At 40.7% G+C, this 26,563-nt stretch overlaps 1 protein-coding gene across 1 annotated transcript in view; it reads right to left on the bottom strand.

Annotated features, from left to right (window-relative positions):
- WWOX (WW domain containing oxidoreductase) overlaps positions 1-26,563 on the bottom strand; it is a 969,168-nt gene that overhangs the window by 717,503 nt on the left and 225,102 nt on the right. The window contains exon 6 of the mRNA XM_012641578.1: positions 5,224-5,312. Within this exon, the coding sequence (XP_012497032.1) occupies positions 5,224-5,312 (89 nt within the window). The remainder of the gene's footprint in view (positions 1-5,223; positions 5,313-26,563) is intronic.

Here is a 26,563-nt window from a genome sequence, read left to right as displayed (position 1 = left end):
ATAGAAAACTGTTATTTTAACTGATTTTTAAAAAACGCCATTATTCTATATTATCTTCTAAGTGAAACAAAGCCTAATTTCTTTAAATTATACTGGAGACAGAAAGTAGAGAAGAGAAATAGAAGTCCACAATCAAAACTAAAGTTCAAAAAGCTTTAGAATTGCATAATTATTTTAGTATAAATTTCCTCTGAATTTCCAGGAAGAATTAAAACCTCTGGTCAACATTATAAGAGCTGACTGGTAAGTGGAATCTAAGCAGTGAATGTCCTATATTACGTGCCATCACCACCTTTTAAATTCTAGGATTGGAATCCAGGCATCTGTTTTGTCAGGGACATGTGGAACTTGAACTAGAAAGCATTTTTTGAAGAAGGAAAATGTATTACGGGGCCCCTAGTTCCAGGAGCTGTTGAAATCTCCTAGACCCTGTTCAAAATGTATACTTTTCAGTAAACTAAGCAGCTACAACGGGAAACGAAAATGTGCAAAAGCATCACAAAAAACATACTGCTGCTTCCGAGTCCATTACAGAAAATCCCAGTATTTGGTGTGATTGATTAGAAAGGGTCCCGGCTCTTTGTGCTCTGATGGATGCCTCTGCCTGCCAGGCAGTGTGGAGTCTGGCTCCACTCCAGGACTGCAGTTGAAACAAAAATATCCTTCAAAACTCAGTTTGGGTGGGACTTGCCACAGGCTTTGGTTTGGTTTGGAACTTTCCAGTAATGCCCAAAATAATTTGACCTGAGCCACACTGGCTGAGGACCACCGCCACCGCTAAGTCTGGGGAGAACTATCTGGGAGCAGGCTGAGGCTCCCAGGGCTGACCACCCAGAAGAGAAGTGAAGAATAACTGGATAGATGAATGAAAATGGGAATGGGAAAACAAGGGGAGAGGGGGAAAGGGAGGGAGGAGGTCAGGATGTGCTGAGCCTTAAGAAAACAGGCTTTAGCAACCAGGCCCATGTGTCCCCTTGCGGGGAGACACCACCACCACCTAGGAAGTACTCTATCCAAGACATCAAACATGAAGTTGATGGAGTCTCTTGAGCTAGCTACCCTTTCACAGGAAACTTGAGAAACAAAAGATTATGTTAAATGACACCCCAGGGATGCCATCATCAAAGTAGAGACTACAGCAATCTCTAGAGGACAACCTGGTCCCTTAAACAAATAAGTTGCATTTAAAAATGAAAGGTTTTAAAGGAAAAAAAAAAAGCATTGAGGGAACATCCATGAATTAAAATGTATTAGCTGGGCACAGTGGTACACGCCTATAATCCCAGCTACCCGGGAGACTCAGGAAAGAGGATCACTTCAGCCCAGAACTTCGAGACTAGTCTGGGTAACATAGCGAGACCCTGTCTTTAAAAAAGAATTTTTAAAAAATGCATTGACCTTATTTGAATCCTGATTCAAACAAACTGTGAGAGAAAGAGGGAGGAAGAGAAGAAAGGAGGGAGGAGGGGGAGAGAGAATAGAAATGTTTGTTGTGTTCTAAGCCACCAATTTTGGGGTAATTTGTTACTCAGCAATACATAACTGATACAGAAATCCATACGGAAAAATATATAACTGAAGACAGAGAAGCAAGATAAAGAGGAGTCATTTTGGATTCAGACAGATTTGGGATCAAATTCTGGATCAACCACTTGCTAAACTTGGAAAAGTGACTTAGGCGCTCTTTGCTTCAACCTTTTAATTTGTAAAATAGAGATAATCATGGCTAATGTCCAGGGTTATTGTAAGAAAGGAAAGAGAGAATACATGTATTATATAAGTGCTTAGCACATTGCCTTGCACAGAATAAACAAAAAGATGGCTAGCAGCTATTGTTTACATAATCATGATTGGCAGTGCTCATTCTAAATTAGCCTCCTTGGCTGGGCATGGTGGCTCATGCCCGTAATCCTAGCACTCTGGGAGGCTGAGGCTGGAGGATTGCTTGAGCTCAGGAGTTAGAGATCAGTCTGAGCAAGAGTGAGATCCCATCTCTACTAAAAATAGAAAAAGTAGCCAGGCGTGATAGTGCTTGCCTGTAGTCCCAGCTACTCGGGAGCCTGAGGCAGAAGGATCGCTTGAGCCCAGGAGTTTGAGGTTGCTGTGAGCTATGATGCCACTGCATTCTACCCAGGGCAGCAGAGCAAGACTCTGTCTCAAACAACAATGACAACAACAACAATAAATAAATTAGCCTCCTCATCCCCCAAAAAGCCCCCCAGAAAAAGAAGACAGTATCCAGCAAGAGGCTGACTCCACATCTCCCGATAGAAGGCAGCTGGAATGTGGTCGCACAGCATAATGAGCTGCATTTCCCACCAGTGTTGCACTGAGCATCTGTTTCTACCTTTTTTGGTCTGAGGCTACACTGTGCAATGCATATCCCAGCGCAGGGAAACATACTTGTGCTGGAGCATGAACCGAGGGGATACGCACGGGAAAAATGAAGCCTGATAATATGCTTGGCTTGCTCGTATACAGGCTCTGGAATGGCATATTAAATGGGGGCGTCCACACAGAATTTAAACGTAGAGAGTTTTCCTCCCCTCCATGCAACAGCATGAAAGAGATTGGTTCTGAACTGGCAGCCTCTCTTTCATTTGTCATTATGTTTTACACACAAGGAAATGTTAATGTCGGAAGATGGGGGTGATGATAAGAATAGAGTTACATGTGTTTCTCTGGCAGCCCAGTCACCAGCACTTAAATTCACTTCTGACAGTTCTCAGAATCTAAAGACCTGTAAGTACTAAACTGTCATCTGCCTATCCATGAGAGATTTCACTCTGGCAGTCTTTCAAAAGTAAAATCGCTTGCTTTTTTATGCATATTTTTGCCACAATATTTCTCTAAGCCGTGTAAAATCCTGCAGTCTCAGGGGACACATACAAAGAGGTTTGTGCTACAGAGTGTTCTAAAAGGAAAATCGCCCTTGTTTCTGAACTTAGATGTATACAAACTCAAAGGCCTGTGCTAAAATCTAGGATTAGGGCAAACTGGGTGATAGTTTCCTCCAAGGGTTTGAGCTTGGTGATTGCAAAAGGCACTTGAATTTGATGATTTCTGAACTACTTAATGGTTAAAAACTAATGGTCCAGTTAAGACGTGGAAGATGATCCTATTATGTAACAGTTGGCTTTCCTCAGCAGAGCCGCTCACTTCTAGAGCTTTCTGACACTCGAATTGGGGAGAGAAAGCCATCTGGCGACAATGAATATAAGATCTCGCATGGTAACAGGGAGGGAGCGAGAGTCATAACCGGACTGACGTCTATGTTTGCCACCAACCTGCAAAGCGACCCTGCTAAAGTCACTCTCATTCACTGAATGTGTCAGTTTCTCTCACATTTAAAATGAAAGACAGTGTGGTGGTTAAGTAGGAGTCCTGGAGAGCCTAACTCAGCCCTCTAATGACTGCGTGCCCTGGATAAATAAATGACTTATCTTCTCTGGCCTCACTTTCCTCATCTGTATAACACAGACGATAATAGCACCTACCCCAAAGGATTGCTTTGAGAATGAAATGAGAAAATGCATGCAAAATATTCTCAGTGTGTGGCCCCTAATCAGCCCTGGATGGATGAGCTGCTACCTCTGCTGTTGTTATTGTCATTATGCTTCTCTCCCAAACAGTCACAGACATATGAGGTTGAGGAGTCAGCCATTAGTAACAAAACACTGCTTGCTGACAACTGAGATGATCGCTGGTCTGAGGTTAACTTTGCTTCCAAGGCCACCACTCTCGTCCCAGAGCCCAGAAGAATGCCTGGGGCTTTGGGAACACTCATTAAGTGCGTGTTAAGTGCATGAACAAGTGGATAAATGAATGATCAAGGAATCTCTGAACAAATGTCTTGAAAGCCACTGTTGCATCCTGACTTGAGGTTCTCCGAGAGCTCTGGCAAGGGACTGCAGCTACCAATCACCAAGCTCTGTAAAGGGCATGCAGTAAGGCTCACTCACATCTGCTAGCTGCTGGGGGGTGTTATCTAACTGTGAGCCCAGAGCCAGCACTTAGGGGACAGTAGAACTCTCACTAAAGACTGACTCCGCCCACAGACCTCAAGGACTCGGGCCACTTGCTTGCTCCAGAAACAGCCTTAAAGAGCACACATTTTAGCCGTCTAGAAAAGCAGAGTTAGAAACTAAGGGAGACACGAGAAGAACTGGAGACTGGACAGATTAGTGGGGTCAGCGCCACACAGTTCTATCTGAATATTTGGTTTAAGATTCCTTCCTTCACATTCTTTATCTGCTTGGAGAACAGTAAAACTAATGTCTTCAACAGAGCCTGATCCAAAGGCAGCTTGTCATTTATCAGAGTTCTCCAAATGTGGTTCTGGTGCCAGTTGTGTAATTACCTTATCCTTGGCACCACCTGTGCTGTTATTAACTTAATCTTCATGTTTGAATCAACTCACTGAAAAAAAGTAAATGAAGTTATTTGTTAATGAAATTTAAACCACTATGTTAAATGAGGAACCAGGATTGCTCACCCTAAATAGGAGTAAAAATAAATACTTGGAAACAAAATATTGTAATTATAATGTAGCTAGCTAGCCACGATTGCTTTCCTTAGTTTGGGACTTGAGCACCCCACTCCCCTCCACCCCCAGGGCCTCTCTCTCTGTCTCTCTCCTCTCTCTGTTAGAAAGGGATGGTAGCATGTAGGCTTTCTCCTTCAGAAAGTCTGAAATACTGAAAAAGAATGAAAAAAAAAGAAGTAAGTTTTTCATTAACTGAGTCCATGTTTTTGGAGCCATATCCATGCCCCACATCAGATCACCAAAGCCTTTGAAAACAGGAGATCTCTCTCAGGCTCAGATTCTCTGCCTCCCTGTTGCAATGGATAACTGAGTTTATTTGTCCCCGAATGCAATTAAAATATACTTTTCCTTGGTTCTGAGAGGTACTGCAAAAATGTCTGTAATCAGGATACATCTTACAATTGCCTGGCTTTTATTAGCCCCTTTTACTAGTGCTTTAATAGTATCTTTTCTTTTTTTATCTGGGAAGCTGTTATTAGATTGATGACACATCTCATAATGAGGGTGACTAAGAGTCAAGAAAACATGGTTCACCTTAACAGGGCCAATGGAAATGAGCCTCTCGTTTGGACGCCAAGACAACACAACAGCCTTGCGATCTCCCAGTTGTGTTCATCTGATAAAGACATTACAACAGCAAGAAATTATGATCTATAACCCTCCTCTGGAACACTCACACATTCTTGGCCTTGAACGCTTCAGCAAAATGCTGCACGCTACGGAGCAGAGCGAGGTCCAGGGTCATTGCTTCTACCTTGGCTTTATGCTGGAATGAAAGAAAATAAAAAGAAATGATAAATAACAGCAAGTTTAGTTCATGGTATCAAGTTACAGTAAATGTGTTATGGAATATGTCGAAATTCCCCTGTTTAATATTAGACGCCCAGAGAGAATATAAATCATTGGAATGAATGGAAGGACAAGGCTTTTACTGCCAATTTCGGGGAGGATGTGAGGCTGGGATTCTGCTAAACCCGCAGGCTGACGGTTGTGCTGGGTTTTGCTCAGTACACAGAAGAGGCACCAAAGGGTCTTCAAGCTCACGTTATCTCCTCTCAATCTGCGTCCTAAAAGGCTATAACACCAGGACAAAGCCTGGCTCATGCAAAGACACAGTGGACGACATTTTAATCTCAAAAGCTGCCATCCAGGTTCTGAAATGTTTCTGCTAAGGCTCCATAAGAAATTAAAGGTAATTCATTTATAGAAAGTAGAAAAGCAGGCAAGACTCATTTTTACCAATGGACTTTAATGGACCTAGATCCCAAAGAGAACCCTGGCTTAGTAACCAAAAAAACTCTATAGACAGGTGGGGCACATACTGCTAATAATAATAATAATACTGTTAACAATGGCTACCGTATATTCAGAGCCTGCCCTGGGCTGGGCATTTACAGACACCATTTCATTTAATGCTCACAACAACTAAAAGACAAGCAATGTTTTCTTGTGATCTTACAAGAGATCACAGAACTAAGAAGCTGGGGGCAAGAAAGGACCCCAAGTCAGTCTGAGGTCAAAGCCCAAGTTCCCTCCTGGCAAGAAACCAAGACTGGAGAGCTCAGGATTTGAAGCAATCATGTTCCACTAGACACGGTCCTTGTGGCATAATTCTGGAAGAATAAATCTCAGGGTTGTCCTTCCAACTTGTCCTGTGCTTGTAGGGCCCTCCCAACTTTTAAGTCTGGATGGACTTCCGAGTGGGAGATTAAATACTATCACTACTTAGACCTAGCTCCTCCAAAGGACATAAAGCCAAGAATGCTGGGGCCACCTGCCTGTTTAGGTAAGAAGAGTCCCATAAAACAAACAGTTGACTTGGGAATTCTAGTCTAGACTGTGATACTTAAGTAAGACTAAAGAGAATAACATGATACTATCTGGATGCTATGAAGGAGGACACAAATGGCACCGCTGAGAACATCCTCCACCCAAATTCTCTCATTCAGGGAAAGACAGGAGCTGTGCTGAGTGGTTCAGTGTATCTGTGGCTGGTTTAACTTGGCCATCTAAGTCTTGGGCTCTAACACAAATCCTAAACTTTGGACAATAAACGTCAGGCAGTGGCAGCTGGAAAACACACTGACTTTGGGCCATTTAACATGGCTAAGCCTCTGTCTCCTCATTTGTAAAAGATGAATATTAATGATCTACTCCCAGGGTTGTGAGGGTAAGTGTCAAGCACCTAACATCCTGTCTGGAAGAGAGAAGATATTTAATAAATTTAACTAGAAGAATAGACGTCTATTGTGCCAAATCCTTGCTCTGATGGTGCTCGGCGATAAATGGTAGTTTGTGTGGGCTACAGATCCACGTGGTGGATAGACTGACATTAATCCTGTCCAGAGATCCTCCCTGAAGACCACATCAGACCAGATCACTGACTGTTAGATCCTGGAGAATCCCCATCATACCTACTAACAAAGCCCGATTTTAAGGAAAGGTGGTATAAAGTGATTAAATTATTTCTCCAAACCGTAACAGCATTACCCGTGGTAAAGGCACTACTGGCCAATGTAGATTTAAATTCCTAGTCTTGTATAACAACGGCAGATGCTCAAATGTGCAGATTTTGGAAGGATGAGGAGAAGCATTAACCTGATGCAGGGAAAGGAAAACACGCCAACCACGGATTTTGTGAGTTTCCTAAGACCAGGGAATGACAGAGCTGGAGGGTGTGCTGTTAGGTGACGCCACACCCCTCATCCTATAGGAAGAAAACAGCCAGCAAGAGGAGTGAAAGCACGGAGTGAGGACATGCCCCGTGTAGAGTGAGGCGCAGAACCCAACACGCGTTCTGTCTGAGTAACTGACGTTTATCTGATGGTCAAAAACCTCTCTGGACTGCAGAGATTCTCATGCCTCATAAACATTTCACTACTTAGTTTGACGTTCAGAGTTAGCAAATAAAGTGGCCTTCCACCCTCAACCTACCTCCTCTGGTCCCCACCCTACTTCACTCGGACATGACACTCACTGCCACACACAGATTCTTACAGAAATGTGAATGCATCACAAGAGGAGGTGGTAGTAAAGAGATTGTGCCTCTTACCCAGGCCCCCACCAGAAACCATGAGAGGTATGCAGGCTACATATTATAAAGATGCTTGTACCTAACCACCCCCGATAAAACAGGGAGAACATTCCCAGATGGTGACCCCAAAGCAATATTTCAAAAAAAATAATAGCGTGGCCAAGTAGCCCATATATTCTTCTATATATGTGACTTACAATTGGTACGTTTCCTTTGGTTCTCCTCCTTCACTTCAAAATAAAGCACACAGCTGCCACTACCAATAAGAGCAAAATCAGAACATACACCTCTAAGGGGACGAGAGGTCACAAGCCATCAAGTAGTTCAACAGACTAATCCACAAGCTGTGGGTTACTAGGCTCCTGGGGATAGTGATTCCAGTCCACACACTATTATTCAGGTAATTCTCCTCCCCTAGGTATCAGGTTTCCTGTTTCTTCTACTGACCCTTAGAAATACATAAAAACTGCATGCAATATAGTAAGTCCAGGGGAGGAAAAATGTACCTTTTAGAATGAGGGTGTATGTATGTATTCATGTGTGTGTTGGGAGGTTTCCACTTTCAATTGTCTGACAAACTTTGCAGCTTTATAGAAATGTCTGTAGTGGAACGTGCTCTAAATGGGAATGTCGCGGTTGACAGATTGCTAACGGAATCCATTTTCGAGGGCTAAACTGTCGATTGTTGGGTGAGGACAAGAGACCTGATCTGCCAATGTGAGACTTCCTGCCATGTCTGGCAGTAAATCTACAACTCACCATAATTCATTTTCTTGGTTCTACTCATGAATTTCTTGTTGTTGTTAACTTGTATTTGTAACTAATTGTAGACTCACAAGAAGTGGCCAGAATGGTACAGAGAACATTCACAGATCCATCACCCAGCTTCCCCAATGTTGACATCTTACATATCCATAGTATATTGGCAAAACCCAAAAATCGACATTGGCACAAAACAATTTATTAGACCACAGCCATTACTGAGATTTCACCAGTTTTGGGATGCATCCCTTTTCTTTTCTTTGATGTATCTTTATGCACAATTCTATGACATTTTATCATGCGTATAGATTCATATAACCACCATCACATTCAAGACATAAAACTATTCTATCACTGCCAAGGAAACCATGACATTCATCAAGAGGTGTTAGAATTAGCAAATGCTGTCTGGAATGTGACAGGTTTAGGCCTTATTTGGCCAGAGCCTGCTCTCTGGATTGGCAAAACAAATAAACAAAACCCCTTTTGTACCTCAGAATGGCCAAGAGGATGTGGTCCAAATTCCTAAGCATGGCTCACAAGATCCTATGTATCAAGCAGGATGTGCTTCAGTAATGAACGACTCCCAAATTTCCATGTCTTAAAACAACCCAGGATTATTAAGCACTCACACTCCAGTCCCATCCCAGGTTGGTGGACTCATACTTGTTGTAATTAGCCAGGGGCCCAGGTCAATGGGGCCTCCACCACCTATAACATCACCAGCTTCCACAGCACGTGGAAGAGAATGCTGCAAGTTGCACGTGAGGTTTCAAATTCTTCCATTTGGCAGTGGCAAACGTCACTTCTGCTCACATTTCAGTGACAGAGAAACCAACGTGGCTATGACTAACTTCAAGAAAACGCAACCCTCCATGTAGGAGACAAATGGAAATATATATTGAGGAACAGTAACACACAGTCCATGACTTGGTCCCTGTCTACCTCTCCAGGCTTATTTCAGGCCACTTCCTGCTTTACACTCGCATTAGTTATTAAAAAAAAAAAATTAGAAAAGAAAGATGAATATGGACCACAATAATAGCATCTAAAATCCCACCACCCTAATGTAAACTGTTAGCCTTTCCTATATCCCTCTTTCTCTTCCTTCTTATCTACTCATCTATGTTCCTACCTACCTATCCAACTCTCCACCCATCTACCTTTAACAGAAGGAGATTTATACTGAGAACATTGAATTTTGAAATGCTGTAAAATGCCTCTCTCACACTTGCTTTCCTGAAATCCTCATTCTTTCCTCTAATCAAACCAGTACACAAACATCATCTCAGGCAAAATCAGAATGTTAATTTCTTTTAAATTATATATACAGACACTACTACCCATCATTTTAAAACAGAAATGCACAGGTGGCATCCCATACATGAAGCATCGGGTAACTTCTAAGTAGCTTGGAAGCCCACCTGCTCCTGATGCCCAGGGCTTACAGCCGGAAAGACATAATTAAGTAAGCTACAGACTCTTCTCCCATTTCCCAGGGATACCAGGGCACTCACTGGTGGCACAGTTCACTGGCACCTTCAGTACACCAAATCTTTTTGATCTATTCTTTATTAAGTTCTAAAACATGTCTCAGTGATTCAAGAGTCTGCAAATGTAGAATCAAAGGGGCTGCTTGTTGTTATGCAACAGTGATCTCTTGTATGATTTTATGACTATAAATTAGCCAAGTATGACTCAGATGGGATACCGCCTGAAACCAAAGGAACCATATGGGGAGTGTGCAGTATTTAAACAGAGAAATGGAGAGATGCTGTCATCCTCGGCAAAGACACCAGAGCCAGGCTGACCTGGAGCTACAGCCGAGCATGACCACAGCACTGGCAACTTGACTTCAGGGAAGCTATTTGAATATTCTGGGCTTCGGCTGCCTTATTTGAGAATGAACATAATAGCATTTGTCTCATAGAGTTAAAGATTATATATAATGTACATAAGGTATGAGGTACTCTATTGACTCTCAATAAATGCTATTGTCATTATTATTTTGAAGGCTACTGCTAAAATGTGATGCCCATTGTTTTTCAATAATAATGCATTAGTAATCGTGGGTTTGACTTGTTTATTTCATTAAATTAACATAAATAGCTCCGAAAAAGTTTGAATAGCTCCCCTATGAAGGATGGCACATAACCCCAGAGAAGTAGGAAGGAGGCTTATTGAATCCCCCTGAAGCCAAGGTGCCCAAGTTCCCAAACTCAATGAGTGTTTAATGCCATGGACTCAAGCTGGACTGCCTGAGTCTGAAAAGCATCCATCACTTATCAGCGGGACGAGCTACTACTTCTTGTGTATTCAGTTTTCTCCTGTGTAAAATGGGATAATTATAGCACCTGCCTTATCAGGAAATGAGGTCATACATGTAAACACTTGGAACGGTGCCTGACACCTGTTAAGTAGTCTATAACTCCAGATCCGAATGTGTCTAGGCTGAATGGGTTCATCACTGGCCAAGGGGAGCAACCTCAGAACACTGACCATGTGGGTCCTAGCCTCACAGCACCCATCTGTCCCTACAGCAACCCTGTGGGGGGGCAGTGATTATCCTCCACCCATTTGACAGGTGGAGAGACTGAAGTTTAAAAGGATCTTGCACAACTTCATCCAGGTAAACAACTGGCAGAGCCACAACTCGCACAAAATCCAGATATTATCACTATTCTATATCCCACAACGCTCACACAATCTACATGTCTTCTCACCCACCACTGCTCCCCACCCCCGCTCAGAGACCCTCGCAGCAGCTAAGGCCAAGACCAAGGGAAAACATCGGGTCTGCAACTGCCTCATACAGAGGGCAGCATGCAGTCCTGCTACTGGTCAACAATAAGGGAGACAACACTTACTAGAGTGAATTCGTTCATTTATTCATTCATTCATCCACTAACGCTGCCTCTAAAGGTAAATGCACTTCCCACAGATCCCATTTCCTTTATTTCTTTTCTTTTTTTTCCATCATTGCAATACGTCACAGGCAGTATCTGATACCCACACTGCTTACCAACAAAAAATGGTAATATCTCATGGTAATAGGCCATTAGAAAACTAGATATAAATAATTGCAGTGATCAAATCTATTTTTAGACACCACAAATTATTACTGTAAAATCACCATTAATTGTAAATTTCCTGTGAATTAGCTGGGAGGGTATTGATCAGTTTTCTCCACTTTCCCATTTCTTGCCATAATGAACCCAAAGTATTTGGTATGGGGGCCACGCTGCTGGGTAGGGCGCATGCTGAGTGAAAGCACATGCACATGGTTCAAAACACTCTCCCCTCACACATGGGCCTTGCTTTCTCCACTCGGCTCCACCGAAAGAATCCCCGGCACACACACTGGACACATCCAGCAGCAGGCAGGAGCAGCTCTTCCTCGTGCTGTGTCGAGAGCATTATCAGTAAGTGGGTCAAACAGAGAAGCACAACAGGACAGTGGCTGGAGGTGGCAGGACGTGGAAACCCAGAAGCACTGAATGGCACACACAGGCTGGCCTCCAACATACCCAGAGAAAATTCTCTTTCACTGCATCTTGTCATAGGCAACTGCAAAGGCAGGACTTACTGTTTACAGGGAATTAGCTATTTTGTGATCTCTCTGCAAGGTGCCAATCTATGCAGATTTGATGAATAGTCTACCTAGCCCTCCCTTAAATGTATGGAAGGGTTTATTTCTGGTTTCCCCTAAAAAAAAAAAAAAAAAGCTCTTATTTACATATATTTATTGATAATAAAAACAACAAAAATAGTGATCACCTACACTATGTTTGGCATTTTTTCATTTAAGAGCAACATGAAATATCTTTTGAAGCATATATAATTTTCCCCATTTTACAGATGAGAAAACAGAGGCTGACAGACGTTAAAGTGGCAAAGCTATTAAGACACAGATCCAGGTTTCCAACTGAGATGTGGCCGGTTCCAAGGCTCACGTCATCACAGAATTGCTACACTGTGCTGCACCCTTGCCGTCATACTCTTCAACACATAACTCCAAGAAGCTATAAAGAAATTAACATCATCTATATATTCTTATTTGTGTCTATTTTATATCATATTTATTTTACGCACTTAGAATTTACAAGAGGAGCGTTATTGCTGCAACAGAAAATGTAACCACGGCAATAATCTACATTCAGAGCTTATTGCTAATGGCACCCTGCAAATTCTAATCCAATGGGCCTTAATTGTATTATGCTGATGTCTTTCACCCTTCCACTTTACATACTCTCAGTCCTGATTTTATGTTCTAAAACCTTAAATAGGAGTTGTCACATTTACAACAGCAAGAGACACTGGTGCTGAGCATATTATTGACATGACATTATTCACTGAGCAACAATAGAGATCTAACTAAACTGGCTTAATAATTCATCAATATCCTATGTGGGACTTCATAACACTAATTTCTCCAATGTTACTTAAGGAATGTTAATGGTGGCAATGCATGGCAGCATCTTCACTGGGAAATGCACGAAGGGATAGATGCTTGCGTTGATGTGTGATTCTTATACCTCTTAGTCAAACCCAAGCCAGCGTCATGAGCAAGGGTGATGGGGAGTTTGCCCAATCTTCACCAAAAATGTGTACTGATAAATGCTCTCTCTGATAGGCTATCCAGAAAAGGGAAGAGTTTGAGAGTCTCTTTCCTGGCTCTATGCATTTTAACAGGCATTTCACTTTTAATGGAAAACTGCTCTTAGAGAATATTCCATGTTTTGAAATAGGGAACCACACCAAAAATTATCCTTGGCAAAGACCTGGATTCTTTTTTTTTTTGAAGTCTTGAAGGATGGGGGCCGAGTGTGTCATTCCTAACCTTCGAATCAACCATCAAGCAACAACCCTCACTCCTGGGCCCCCCACAAGCACCCCCTCCATCCACCTCCCCCTGCCAAAATACACAAACATCCCTAATAAGAAAATCATGACAACTCTTCCTTCATTATGCACAGGCCAACATTTTTGCCTTGTGTTACTGGAACTCAATTTATAAAATAACTGTATCAATATCTATAGGTAATTGTGAGGCTATTCAAGGAGAAATTGCATCGGATAACAGCTTATTTAATTTGGTCTATGAGTTACGTGCCATGTAAAGAAAAACTATTAAAAATGCTTAGACAGTAATTGGCAATATTTTGCACTCTGGATAAAAAAATGCTTATCTTGCCAGAAACTAACAAGAGAGTGAAAATATTCCAAAACCTTCCAATTTCCCTCTATGCAATGTATTCACTTTGCAGCTTAAAAACAGTTTAAGGAAGGACAGTGAATGACACAGGAGCTTGGCAGTCAACATGAGTGTGCATTTATGCCTTGCAATTGAAGAAAGAGCCTTTTTCATAGTGAATTTTTCATTCTAATGTAAGTGGTGATTTACGTTAACTATAGGTAAAGCGTGGTTACATTTTCCTGAAGGATTGCAGGCAAGTAAAGATAGTACAATAAGTTGAAGCATAAAAGCTTTCTCTGTCATAATATTTATTATAATGGCATATAAAATAGCTGAAATAAATAATAGATGACTAAAGGTAAATTCATATGATAAAGAATCCTTCAGCAGACACCATTACTTTTGACTGCTCTAGTTTTATACACAGTTGAAGACTCTTAATAAACATGCTCTGTATCTTATGTAAGTACTGGAAACATCAAAGAAGTGCTTAAAAGGCAACATACTGGACATCGGCTAATTTACTGTATAATTATCTTCTCGACAGGAATGGTCTAGATACTTTGAATATTTAATACCTCTGTTCTTAATGAAACTTGTTAAGCATCGGAACTCCCCGCTTTGGGGAAGTCGCTGATAAAAGAAAAATCAGCATCCCCACTCCTAGATTCAGAAAGAGATGCAAAGCTCCAAACACAAGATCTAGGGCCTGCTAACAATCTGGTGCCAGGTAGATAGCAGTTACATGGAATAGAAAGAGAAAAACAAGATTTGTCGGCTCTAGTCTAGAGGATTTCATAGTCCACCTGAAGGACTTACGAAGTTTGAAAGATCCTCCAATGGAGGGAGATGGTCTTCAACACAGTCTTCAGCAGGCAGAGAACCATGCACAGATGATAGCGACTTACTATACTACTCTTTACTTGCCTACAAGCCCTCAGGAAAATGTAACCACACTTCACCTACAGGTATCATAAATCACCACTTACGTTAGAATGAAAAATTCACTATGAAAAAAGACTCCTTCAATAGCAAGGGAGCAGCATGTCCCTCAGGGGTTCTCAACCAGGGGCCATTCTACCCTCTACCTCCAGCAGGTATCTGCTAATGTCTGGGCACATTTCTGGTTGTCACAACTTGTCAGAGGGGTGTACTAAAATCTACTGGGTAGAGGCTAGGGATGCTGCCAAACATCCTACAATGCACAGGACGGTCCCCATTACAAAGAAATATCTGGCCCTAAATGCCAGTAGTGCTGAGGTTGCCTCTGTGTGTTTAGTGAGAGAAGCTTCCATTCACCCCAAGTTGTCTTCAGCCATTTACATTTACCATTAGATGTTAAAATAAAACTGTTCTATTGAAGAAAGGACAAATAATTCAGAAGTGGATAATTTATAATGTGAAAATGTCCTCCAAGTCCCAGTGTCCCAAGATAAGCATATTAACAGTCTGAGTCAAATCCTTCCACAATATATTTTCTGTATATATGAAAACATTGTGCAACTTTTCCTATAAACACAATATTATAGCTCCTGGGTTGCTTTACAGCCTGGCTTTTTCCAGTTAATACACAATTGAAAATACCTAAATAGAGCTCTACCCCGAATCTTTTTAATCAATATGTTTAGCCCACTATAGGAATGTTCGATCATTTATTAAAAACTGCCCCCATATCCTTCACTAGCTTTGTGAACTTGTTACATAAATTCTCAATGTCCAAATTTACTTATCAGTAAAAATAGAAATTATAATCTCCTCCTTGAAATTACTGGGAGGATCCAACAATATAGTATCTATGAGAAGCACAGATACTATATTGAATAGATATGCTATAAGTGTTAGCTGTTGTTTTATTGTAATTAATACTATTTTATGCTGTTTATAGTTTGGGTTTTTTGGGGCTAGTGAAAGCAATGCTGCAATATATACACTTTGCAATATGTTTTTTTCTCTATAGGATAAATTCCTAGAAGTAGAATCACTAGGTCAAGAGATATCCCCATTTTAAATTTTGATAGATTTTTGCTGGGTGTCCTCCAAAAGGTTATACCAATTTCCATTCCCAAGAACACTGCAGGAGACTATGAAAGAAAAGCAAAACAACCAATAATTCACATTGACATTTATAGTAAATTAAAATGTACAGTTTCATATCTCTGTCTCTAATACCTAATATATAGTGAATGGCAGGTTTTCAAGGCAGGCTTTAATTTAGAAAATGAATAAATGATTAGACAATGTACCACAAAACATGGTACAAAGTCACAAGTAGAAATAAAAGTTGGCTAGTAATATTGACAGCAACAATTTTCCATAAGCCATTTGGAAATCCAGGCATTTATTCTGGTGCTTCAGGCTGGCTGGCAGAGCACCTGCCTCTGGGAAGGTGGCCATACTACATGTGATGGACATGCACTCGGTACGCAGAGCACACAGTAAACATGTAATAGTATCATCATGCTTGAGGAGTGACCACGAGTTATTTTTAATTTATGGATGAGTCAAAAGAACCATCTTTCAGAGGTTCTGCAGAAGCAAGGCAGGACATTCCACAGATAAACTAGAAAAGATTAAAAAATGTTCTTCAGAAAGAAATGAGGTTTCCTGCTTAAAATGGCATCTGCCTAGCAGCCTCTTAGAGGTTCCCGCCAAAACATCCATAAAGACAAAGGTGAGACCCAACACATACACACACACACACACACATACACACACACACACAGAATCAAGTGATAGCCAGATTTAGGGCATCATTTAGATTAGCTACAGGACCAAATATTAAATTAAAATTAAACATGAATTAGAAAAGGAACTGAAGTAACAGTAACAGGTGGAATTTGTTTTATGGGAGGGAGGATTTCATGGAGCCACTAAATCACGTTTGGACTGCTTTCCTGGTTTGAATGACAAAGACACTGAATAACTTTATACTTTGTAAGAAAAAATTTAGAAATATATGTTAAAATTTCAAGAATAACTGACAGCAAGCAAGCAAGTGAGAAAGAGAATGAAAGGAAGAAAGAATAAAAAGAGAGAAAGAACTATCAGCTTCTAAACCAGCAGCCACAGGGAGGTGGGAAATGATATATAGAGTGCCTGATAAAAAGAAACTCCATCAATCTAAAAAAAAAAGGTCTAGAAAAAATTAAAAATAATAATTTAAAAACTTGGTAGAGATGAAACAAAACCTGGAATACAGAAGTAGTACAAATATAACAGTAATCACAAGAAATATAAATGAACTTAAGTTCACACATTAAAGGACAGAAATCAACAGACTAGAATTTTAAAATGAGCTCTATGTTGTATAAAAAAGATACACTGCAACTAGAGAGAGCTAGTTGTCCCTCAGAATTGTTCTCCACTTTCCACAGTGTGGGAAAAGAGCATGACTGGAAAGAAAGCTACATTTTCTGACCTACACTGCACTGAGATGAGACATTTAGGTTTCCACTAATGGTCTTTGAGCAGAAGAGTATGTAACTCTTGGCTATTCCTCATGTAAATTGGGTGCCCCTTTCTTTTTCTCTCCTTCCAGGACATAAATGTAAGCTATAATAAGTTCCTAGGAGCTGGTAAGGCCACTAAATGAAAAAAGCATAGATACCTTACCTCACTCATCAAACGGACAAAAGCCACTTGTTGATGAGAGACACCCATGTGGATCTGTGTCATATACTGAAAGACATTTGGCAAGACCATTCTCCGCCATAACATGCAAGGTAGATCTAGTACCTACTGAATTGTAAAGTTCTAGGGAAGAACCAGAATGTCAGTGTGCAGGGGCTGCTCCGTGCTGCTTTTACCAAGATGTTACAAGAGGGAGATGTGTTCTGGTAAGAATTGTCCAGTTTGTAAGCAGAAATGAAAATTAGCGCATTACAGAGTTGAAAAAGCCAATTGATTCTGGAGCCCCAATAGCACAAAATAGGCCTGCAAAACTCTTTGAGAAACAATAGCCCATTACGACTTCTGAGTTAATTCAAATAATTCAGCCCAATAGCATATATCAGATTAATGATTCTGCTTTTCAACCCAGGCCCATTCTTCCAGGTAGCCGTATGGTACTTGGTATTGAGTTGAGAGCGTGACAGTGAGAGAAAGGCATGATGACAAGTTAGACAAACAAAACAACTTGAGAGTCCTGTCTAGACATTGGTGTGGCTATACATGAACTAACTAGAAACAAATAGATCCAAACCCCACTAAGACTATTAAGGAATTATATTGAAAAAAAATCAATCTCACCTTACAAGCCTGTAACTGTTAAAAAAAACCCCAAGCCTCAACCATGCATCAGCAGGAGAGGAGACTGGAGGGAGAAGAAGAGAAGGGGGAGAGAGAGAAATGGAGACTGAGAAACATAGAGAAAAAAAGACATCTTTTTTTTTTTAGATTGATGGAGTTTCTTTTTATCAGGCACTCTATATATCATTTCCCACCTCCCTATGGCTGGTGGTTTAGAAGCTGATAGTTCTTTCTCTTTCTATTCTTTCTTCATTTCATTCTCTTTCTTTCTCACTTGCTTTCTTGCTGTCAGTTATTCTTGAAATTTTAACATATATTTCTAAATTTTTTCTTACAAAGTATAAAGTTATTCAATGTCTTTGTCATTCAAACCAGAAAAGTAGTCCAAACGTGACTTAGTGGCTCCATGAAATCCTCCCTCCCATAAAACAAATTCCACCTGTTACTGTTACTTCAGTTCCTTTTCTAATTCATGTTTAATTGTAATTTAATATTTGGTCCTGTAGCTAATCTAAATGATGCCCTAAATCTGGCTATCACTTGATTCTGTGTGTGTGTGTGTGTGTTGGGTCTCACCTTTGTCTTTATGGATGTTTTGGCAGGAACCTCTAAGAGGCTGCAGATGGGCCTGCGAGGTTTCCAGGCCTGTGTCATCACCAGTTCGGGCTCCAGCACATGGCCACATTCGTATCTAGCTGGCTCTGTAGTCTTCCCTCTTGCAGCCAAATGGGACGAACGAATCACGTTGGGCAATTTTGTTAAAAGCCAGCTAGGTCACAGACCACATGTGTTCCGAAGAGCATCCCAGACAGCATTAGAGTGGGTAGGGGAAGTGTGGGGGACACCAGCTTGTAAATGTCCATTAGAAGCCACTTTGGAGCGGCATGCATGTTAAACCAGCTTGGCCTCGGTGCATGCTCTCCCTGCCTCTCCAATATTTATAAACAGCGTCTTCCCTTTTTCCCTTGGCTTGATGAGACAGATGTTCTCTATGGGAAGAGCTTCTGCTGCTTGCAGCGTGACAGGGTAGCCCAGGGTTTTCACCACCTAAAAGAGGGGCCTTGGTACATTTGGCACAACAGGAAATCTAAAGGACACCATTGACTTTACCAGGTTGCACTCGTTTCTGCGGTACCAGGTCGGCAATGCATCCCTTAAGGAGGAGACATGGGGACATTAAGGCTAAGGGCCACATTTTACAGTTAACCCAAGTGTTACCTGTCATCACACACGTAGGACCTTAGACCTTCTTCCCCTCTATAAATTTAGGAAATCCATTCCATGAGGCAAACACTCATGTTAATTAAACACTCTTGAGGACCTATCCTCTGGCAGATACTATTCAGGGAAAAGGATACTACAGACATTGCCATATTTTACGCTGCCAAACCCTTACAAAGTGGGTCTAATTAGAAAGTAGACCTATAAACAAAGCAAAGGCTGAGAAAGTGTGAGAAATCTGCTCAAAAAGCATATAATTAGTACCTGGCAGAACTGGGATTGTGGATCTCTCTCTGCTGTAATAAGTCAATTCTCCTTGCAAGACAGTACCACTGTCTCTGTGCCAGAAATTATCCTTGAGTCCAGGAGATTTCAGTGGGGCCACAGCCCACACGTACTTTACTCCTGAGAATGTTGTTCCTTTCATAAACCCAAAGTCTTCTACACTTTTTGTTTTGTTTTATTTAGACCCCCACAATTGTAACTTTGTGATGGAAAAATACAGTTAGCTTTAGCTTCTCTCCTCCCCTCCTCCCCCAGGCTTTGGATTAACCAAGTGTGATAACTGAGTCATGTGTAATGTGAATTGTTTCTATATGTGTAGAAATAAGATATTAACCTAACCATCTGCTCAATCTGATTTAGTGAAACTGACTTTTCTTTTCTGAAGGACCATGAGTCCCCTAGAACAGGGATTGGTAAACTTTTTCTCTAAAAGGACAACATAGTAAGTATTTTAGGTTTTGTGAGTCTCTCCCCAATACTAAACTTGTGTAGTGTGAAAGCAAAAGCAGCCATACACATTGCATAAATGAATGGGTGTAGTCCTGTTCCAATAAAACTTTATTTACAAAACCAGGTATTGGGCTGGAATACTTCGCCTCCGAGTAGTACACTGACCCCTATTTTAGAATAAGAGTATACTCTCCTGAACCCTGCGGTCTTATAATTAATATTATGTGCAAATACCGATGAATGTATGAGAATAAAGGGAGTATGTCATACCATCCCTTAGAGTATGTGTTGAAACAGGGATTTCAAGACATTTTCCAAGTATGTCAATACCTGGGCATTTAGGGTGTTAAGAATAGACATTTGTCACTGGGCTCAGTGATGACACATCAGCTAGTGATTCTCTCCAGAATCCTGGCAATAACCATCAAATCACAAGCCCTATCTTGGCCACCAGGCATGTGGGCATGACGCTTCTGTCCTGTTCATATGCATTTATACTTCAGAAAACCAAATCCAAAACAAAACAACAATAACAACAAAACGCTTCTCCTAATGAAAATAGAACTGCATGCTTTCTTCTTTATTGGAGAGAAGAGAGTTACATATAAAGACACAGAAATTGGGTGGGGGGAACCAGGGAGGTGGGACAGGCAGAAGTACACACAAACAGTGAAAGAATGAAAACATGAAATGAAGAAATTGCTTACAAAAAGATTACTAATGAGGCCATTTCTTCCATGTCTGGGGATCTTTTTCTAATCCAAATGATAGCAGTAGGTCAAGGGTGATTGACAGTCCAGAGCCACTTTATAATGGAGAAAGAATTACAGGAGTCACTGTCGTTCAGGGAATTCCAGGCTCCTGCCAGGGAGAGGAAGAATGGACCTTCTAGCAGGAATGTGGATCATTTTGCCGTTGGTGAAAGGGTGTCTAAACCCCTCAATCCTGCTCAGATAAATTACCAGACCTGGTTGGGAATCACAGTTTCTTACTGGAAAGATGCTCTCTGGGCTGAGAACCCACCAAACACCTGACTTACAGGGATATAAATATTTCCAAACAAACAAAATCCACTAACAAGAAAAGATGAAAAACAAAATAGAAACATAACCAACAGCTGGCTCCTGGCATTGGGCCCCTCCAACTAATACTTTCCGTTTCATGGACTGCATCAAGGCAAGCACACTGATGATGATGGGAGGTGATATGCCCCCTCTCCCAGTTACTCTTGGCCAGGTGCTAAGCTGGGCACATCACATTGACATTGATCTCTCCCTTCTTCCTCAGTGCCTTTAAGAAGTAGATATTAGCATCTTCATTTTATGAGTGAGGGAATGGAAATAAGTAGCTTGAGGTTACAAATTAGATGGAAGAAAAATTGAACCCAAGTATAACTGACCCCAAAGTTTCACGCACGGCTCACCCACAGTACACACAAAATATCATGACTGTGACTCACTATGACAGAGCAGAGAAAGGTTAGGACCACGAGAACACTTACAAATGATGAAATTCCAGGTACCCAGGCAGAATGGGATAAGGAAAAGAAAAATCAGAAAAAGACCAAGAAGACTACATGAGTAGGAAAATGTGTAGAAAAATGCCCTGTTCCCCTGCTCTCCCAAGATCCATAATCATATGCTACACTGTTCCCTGGAAGTGCAGACACACACAGGGTAGCACATTAATCCTTCAAACACTAACAGATGCTGGCAGGGATTTAGACTGGAATGTATTTACAAAGTGACAAATTATGTTCTGTATTATAGAGAGAGAGAAAGAGCACCCACAAACGGGCTGATAAATGTCAGCTGCAGTCACGACAAACGGTTTATTTTTATTATACCGTAACCACAAATGTTTTTTTCTTTCTTTTTTTTTTTTTTTTCCCTTCAGGAGTCCCAAAGATTTATTTGTTGCAGGAAAAAAACAAGATTATATATGACACAAAGTAATAACTGTAAGATCAGATATTCCAGGCACCCTGCCCTCCTGGAACGCTACATCCAGGCTGAACAGTGCTACTGAACACGCTGCCTTCTCCAAAGCACAGTAAATGGTTAATAAATCAGAACTGATACAATGCCTTGTAATTAGATACAGTCTTAGTTCACAGACTAACCAATTGATAGACAATATCCAATTCCCCCTTTAGTGGCTATCAGGAGGGTAGAGTAACTATTAAAATAAATTTAATGGCTCTGACAGGTAAGAAAATATACCAGAAGCTAAAATGTAATCAGTATATCCAAACCCAAAATAAAATTACAGTCTTTGCTGCAAACAGGGTCCCGGAAAGGAAGCTTACGGATGGAGAGCGACATCCTCAGGCCAAGAAGGGCAAGGTCGCACACTCCAAAGGAAAGTTCAACCTTGAAAACAAGATTGAGAGGGGGGATTTGGCCCGGAGCCAGGAGAAAATGTAAGCATTTACAATTGAGAAACTGTTCTAAAGAATTCCTTTTATCCACTTGGTCACTGGGATGTCAGCGGGAGTGACAGGCATCCTCAGGTGAGCATCACAGCAAGATGGCAGAAGGCAGCCTTGAGCGCACACACCTGACTTGGCTTCTCCTCCAGGCTCTACCCCTATGTCCTATGTGACCTTGGGCAAGATCACCCTCCCACCTCCACCACAGGGCCCTCACCGTCTCGGCTGAAAACTAACGGGTTTGGATCTCATGGTGGTGCTAAGATCTCTTGCCAAGTCTAATTTCTTGTTTCTAGCAGGTTGAGGGGTGGCAAGTACAGGAGGGTTACAGGGAGAAAATGAGTAGTGGTGGTCAAGTGTATTCAGTAGAAAGGGGAACATTGTATGTTCTGGGATAACTCAGGTGCACATTTCTCATGACATCATGGCAAGTTAACACTCCCCACACTTGCACATACTCAAAAGGCAAGATTTTTAAAAGATAGGGAATTGACAAGGGTACACAAATATATTGAAAGCCGCACGTACTCACTATTAAATTGGAACTAACCGATGAACACGCATGTGCACAGAGGGAAGTAAAACTCAGTGGAAATCAAGCAGGGGGTGCGGGAAGAGGGGAGGGCCAAAAACCTACCTGACAGGTACAACGAACACTATTTGGGTGATGGGCACACCTATAGCCATGACTTAAGCATTACAAAAGTGATCTATGTAACCAAAACATTTGCACCCCCTTAATATTTTGAAATAAAAAAGAAAAAATATATTTAAAGCCACAGATCACGCAGCAGGGTGAAAACACACACACACGCACATCCCAGGCACTACTACTCGGAAAGGCATTTCTGTTTTCCTAATAACGGATTAAAAAGATTTTTGTGGTGGGGTACAGGTGTGGGCAGCACTGTCATCAGAGGACAGGTAGGAAATCTTCTCTCCTACCCCTGGAACTGAAGGCTTGAGTATTCCCAATGCTAGGAAAGGAACGAGAGGTCCTGAAAAGAGCACAGTCCCAGGTGACCATTTGAACAAGATGCCATTCTGACTCCACTACTTCCTTTATGCATTTGACCTCTTGGAACATTGGAGCCTCACTTTCCCCATCTTTGAAACCAAAATAGTAATATCTTCCTCACACTAAGATTTTGGGAGAACTATATAAGACGATGCGTATAGCATGGATGGCCCTGACCAGCTGGGCACACAGTAAGCTCTCTATGAACCGTGTCTATTATTTTTAGGATGAGGCTACTTCCTGGAAACCCTACAAGCCCCTTTCAATCCTAAAAGAAATAAATGCCTTTCCTACAAGCGCCAAGACGTTTGTTTTTTTTTTTTTTATCATGTTTCACATCACCATCACCACCACCCTGATGTGTCCCCTCTCTTGTTATTTCTACAGGTGGGAGGGACAAGGCACAAGTTTGCCATAAGCATGATGAGTACCAATGTCAATGTTCTGATTTTCATCATTATACTATGGTTAGGTAAGTTGTTAAAATTAGGAAAAGGTAGGTGAACTTTCTGAACTAATTTTGCAACTTCCATGTGAGCCTAAAATTAGTTCAAAATAAAAATTAAAATGAAACGACTGTCCTTTAGAGTAGATGTATGTCCTCACAATGTTCCATGTTCAAATACCTTTGTTTTATAAAGTAATGCTGATGGTTGATGGGGGGATAATGTTCCATTTTGTTCACTGTGTTGTCATTGTTTTTCATGCGTTTTCTTAAGGGGGTAAAAAAACCTCTCTGGCAAGCTTAAGTTGGTGTCCTCATTTTTGTTTTCTTTTGGAAAAGTTTATTGGATCCTGAAATCCAAAATTCTGAGAACCACTGGCTAAACTCATTTAAAATTATTTTCAAATGACTGAATAGTGAAGTGAGGCAAGTTTGCAAAATCAGTGCTGTTCCCTCCACAGAATACTCCACCCACAAAGTTAATTCCCTTTGTTGTTGCTATGTCAAAGCAAAATGAAGCCCAGGGGCACCTCCTTCCAGGAAGTCCTGCCTAATCACCCCGGGATGGGTACGGCGCCATCCTAGACACTCCCACACTTCCATATTGTCTTTGCTTCCTTCTGTGTTTCTCTCACCAAACTTTGAGCTTCTTAATTTCAGTCTCATGCACATCTCTTTATCTCCTAGGAGGTTTTTTTGTTTGTTTTGGTTGTTTTTTTTTCCCCCACGGTGAAAATTCGAGTTATTTTAAAAAATCTTACCTGCATTTCTGTAGCTTCTGAGAAATTTAATGATTGATAAATGTATTTTAAAAATCCTCTTTTAATACATAAGCTATGGAATGCTGAGAAACTTATATTCTAACTCATTTTAAGTTTTTTTTTATCTTTCAGCTCCAAGGCAGATTTAAAAGAAAAAAGTCGTTTCATTTATTTCCTAAGTACCAACTATAGATCGCTTATGATTTTTAAGTGCCCTCCTTATAGCAATTTCAGGGCCCTGATGATTAGTGTTTCAATAAGAATTAAGCACAAAAAAACCCAAAACACTTATTAATAATTTGCACACCTTGCCTTACAAATTAACCTGAAAACTCTAAAGGTTTTTATGTGAAATGTTAAAACTTTTTTGTTCAATCTTTCTTTAAAATTGGCAAGAATATTGGGAAAAATTGCCAGGCAAACGCAATTCTTCCTGTCTATTATCAATGAAATGGAGATGCATGCTCATTCAGCAAATAATACAAATCTCGTAACAAAATTATAAATACACGATATGGTGAAGATAAGGGAAAACAGATACTCATACACTGCTGGAAAAAGAATATAAACTCAAACAACCTTTCTGAAGAAGAATTTTCAATGTACGTTTAAAAGCCTCACTTAGCCCAGGTAAACCAGCAACACATTCATGACTGTGAAAAACTGAAAACAGCATGTGTACCCAGCAATAAGGGATTCATTTAATAAGTTATGAAGGTATAATGTAGAGTTGCTAAAATTGCACTGCCATAGAATATTTATTGATATGGAAAAATGGCCAAAAAATAGGTTAGGTTAAAAAAAACAACCAGACTGCAATGTGATTTTGACTTTAAGAAATATAAATATATTTCAATTTTAAAAAGATGGAAAGATAAACACAAAATTAACAGTGATTGTTTCTAAGACTCAAAAGTACTTTTTCCTCATTTGTCTATATCTAACTATAATTCTTAAATTTATAAAAAGTAACTACATTATTTTACAACCAGGAAAAAACAGTTCATTAGCAGAGTCCTAATTTGATTAACTATTAATAGATGCATGTTGTATATAAATATATAATATATACATGAATGAATTTACTGCTGGTGTCAGCAATTTTTTTGTCTTTGGTAAGAACACACAAAAGGTTATCTTCTGGTAGAAGAATCGATGTTTAGTCAATGTTGGGAAGAGACTTGTCAATTAGATTTTTCTGTATATTTAAAATTTTACCATGTGCATAACTTTTTAAAATGCACAACTGGTTCTAAACGTATCCAGAAAGATAAGAGGAGAAAGTTACAGTGCATGTGGTGCATGCATGTGTATTCCGCCCAACCCTAATGCACAACTCAGCTCCTCTGGGAAACAAATCACCAGGTGTATTGGTGACAAAGAGAGGAATAACTGGCTTTCTCCTAATCAGTGCTTCCGCCCCTTAGGTGAGAAACCACAGGCACATAAATGAGACCTAAGCAAGTTTGAATCCCGGCTCTGCTACGGGTTAGCTATTATTCACCAAATTCTCTGGGATCTGGTGAAATGGGGGTAACTATATATCCCCAGCAAGAGTGCTGTGATCACTAAATTAGATAATGAGTGTAATGCATCTAGCAGTGTGCCTGGCATGTGGAGGTGACCAAAAACCATAGCTGATATTGATGATAACAACAATCATAACAACATTGTAATTATAATATCTCCAACCCTAGAAAGCTGTGTTCAATATTAAGGGTAACATATATGGAAATAGTTAGCATAGAATAGTCCACAAATGTGTCCCAGGCCAAATGTTTTCCCTGATTATGCTCAAGTCTATCCCCCAAATCGAGGTTATGGTAAGATCATAAAGACAATGTTTTAGGGAGGTTACAGATTGGAGGGATGAAGCCATCCTCCACACTTAAATCATCCACACCAATTTAATGAACCAAGATATAAACGTTACTGGGAATAGAAGTGGCCATGCAGGAAGGAGCAAGATGGCTCAGTGCAGATTCCTTTGTCTTTTGGAGTCGTGTGTGTTAATACCTGTGGTCTTCCCAAAGTAAGGTCGTAAGGTCTCAGCAGAATCGAGCATTCTCTGTTGGCTTCCACGTTGGCATTATACCACCATCTAGAGAACCTGACTAGCAAGCCATGTGTTTCCTTTCACAAGGAGGACTGTCAAACATCAGGGA

The sequence above is a fragment of the Propithecus coquereli genome, unplaced genomic scaffold (assembly GCF_000956105.1).
Source record: "Propithecus coquereli isolate 6110/MARCELLA unplaced genomic scaffold, Pcoq_1.0 Scaffold165, whole genome shotgun sequence".
Classification (NCBI taxonomy): Eukaryota; Metazoa; Chordata; class Mammalia; order Primates; family Indriidae; genus Propithecus; species Propithecus coquereli.
Note: the sequence above shows the minus strand (reverse complement) of the source record. Positions and strands in the feature narration are given on the sequence as shown.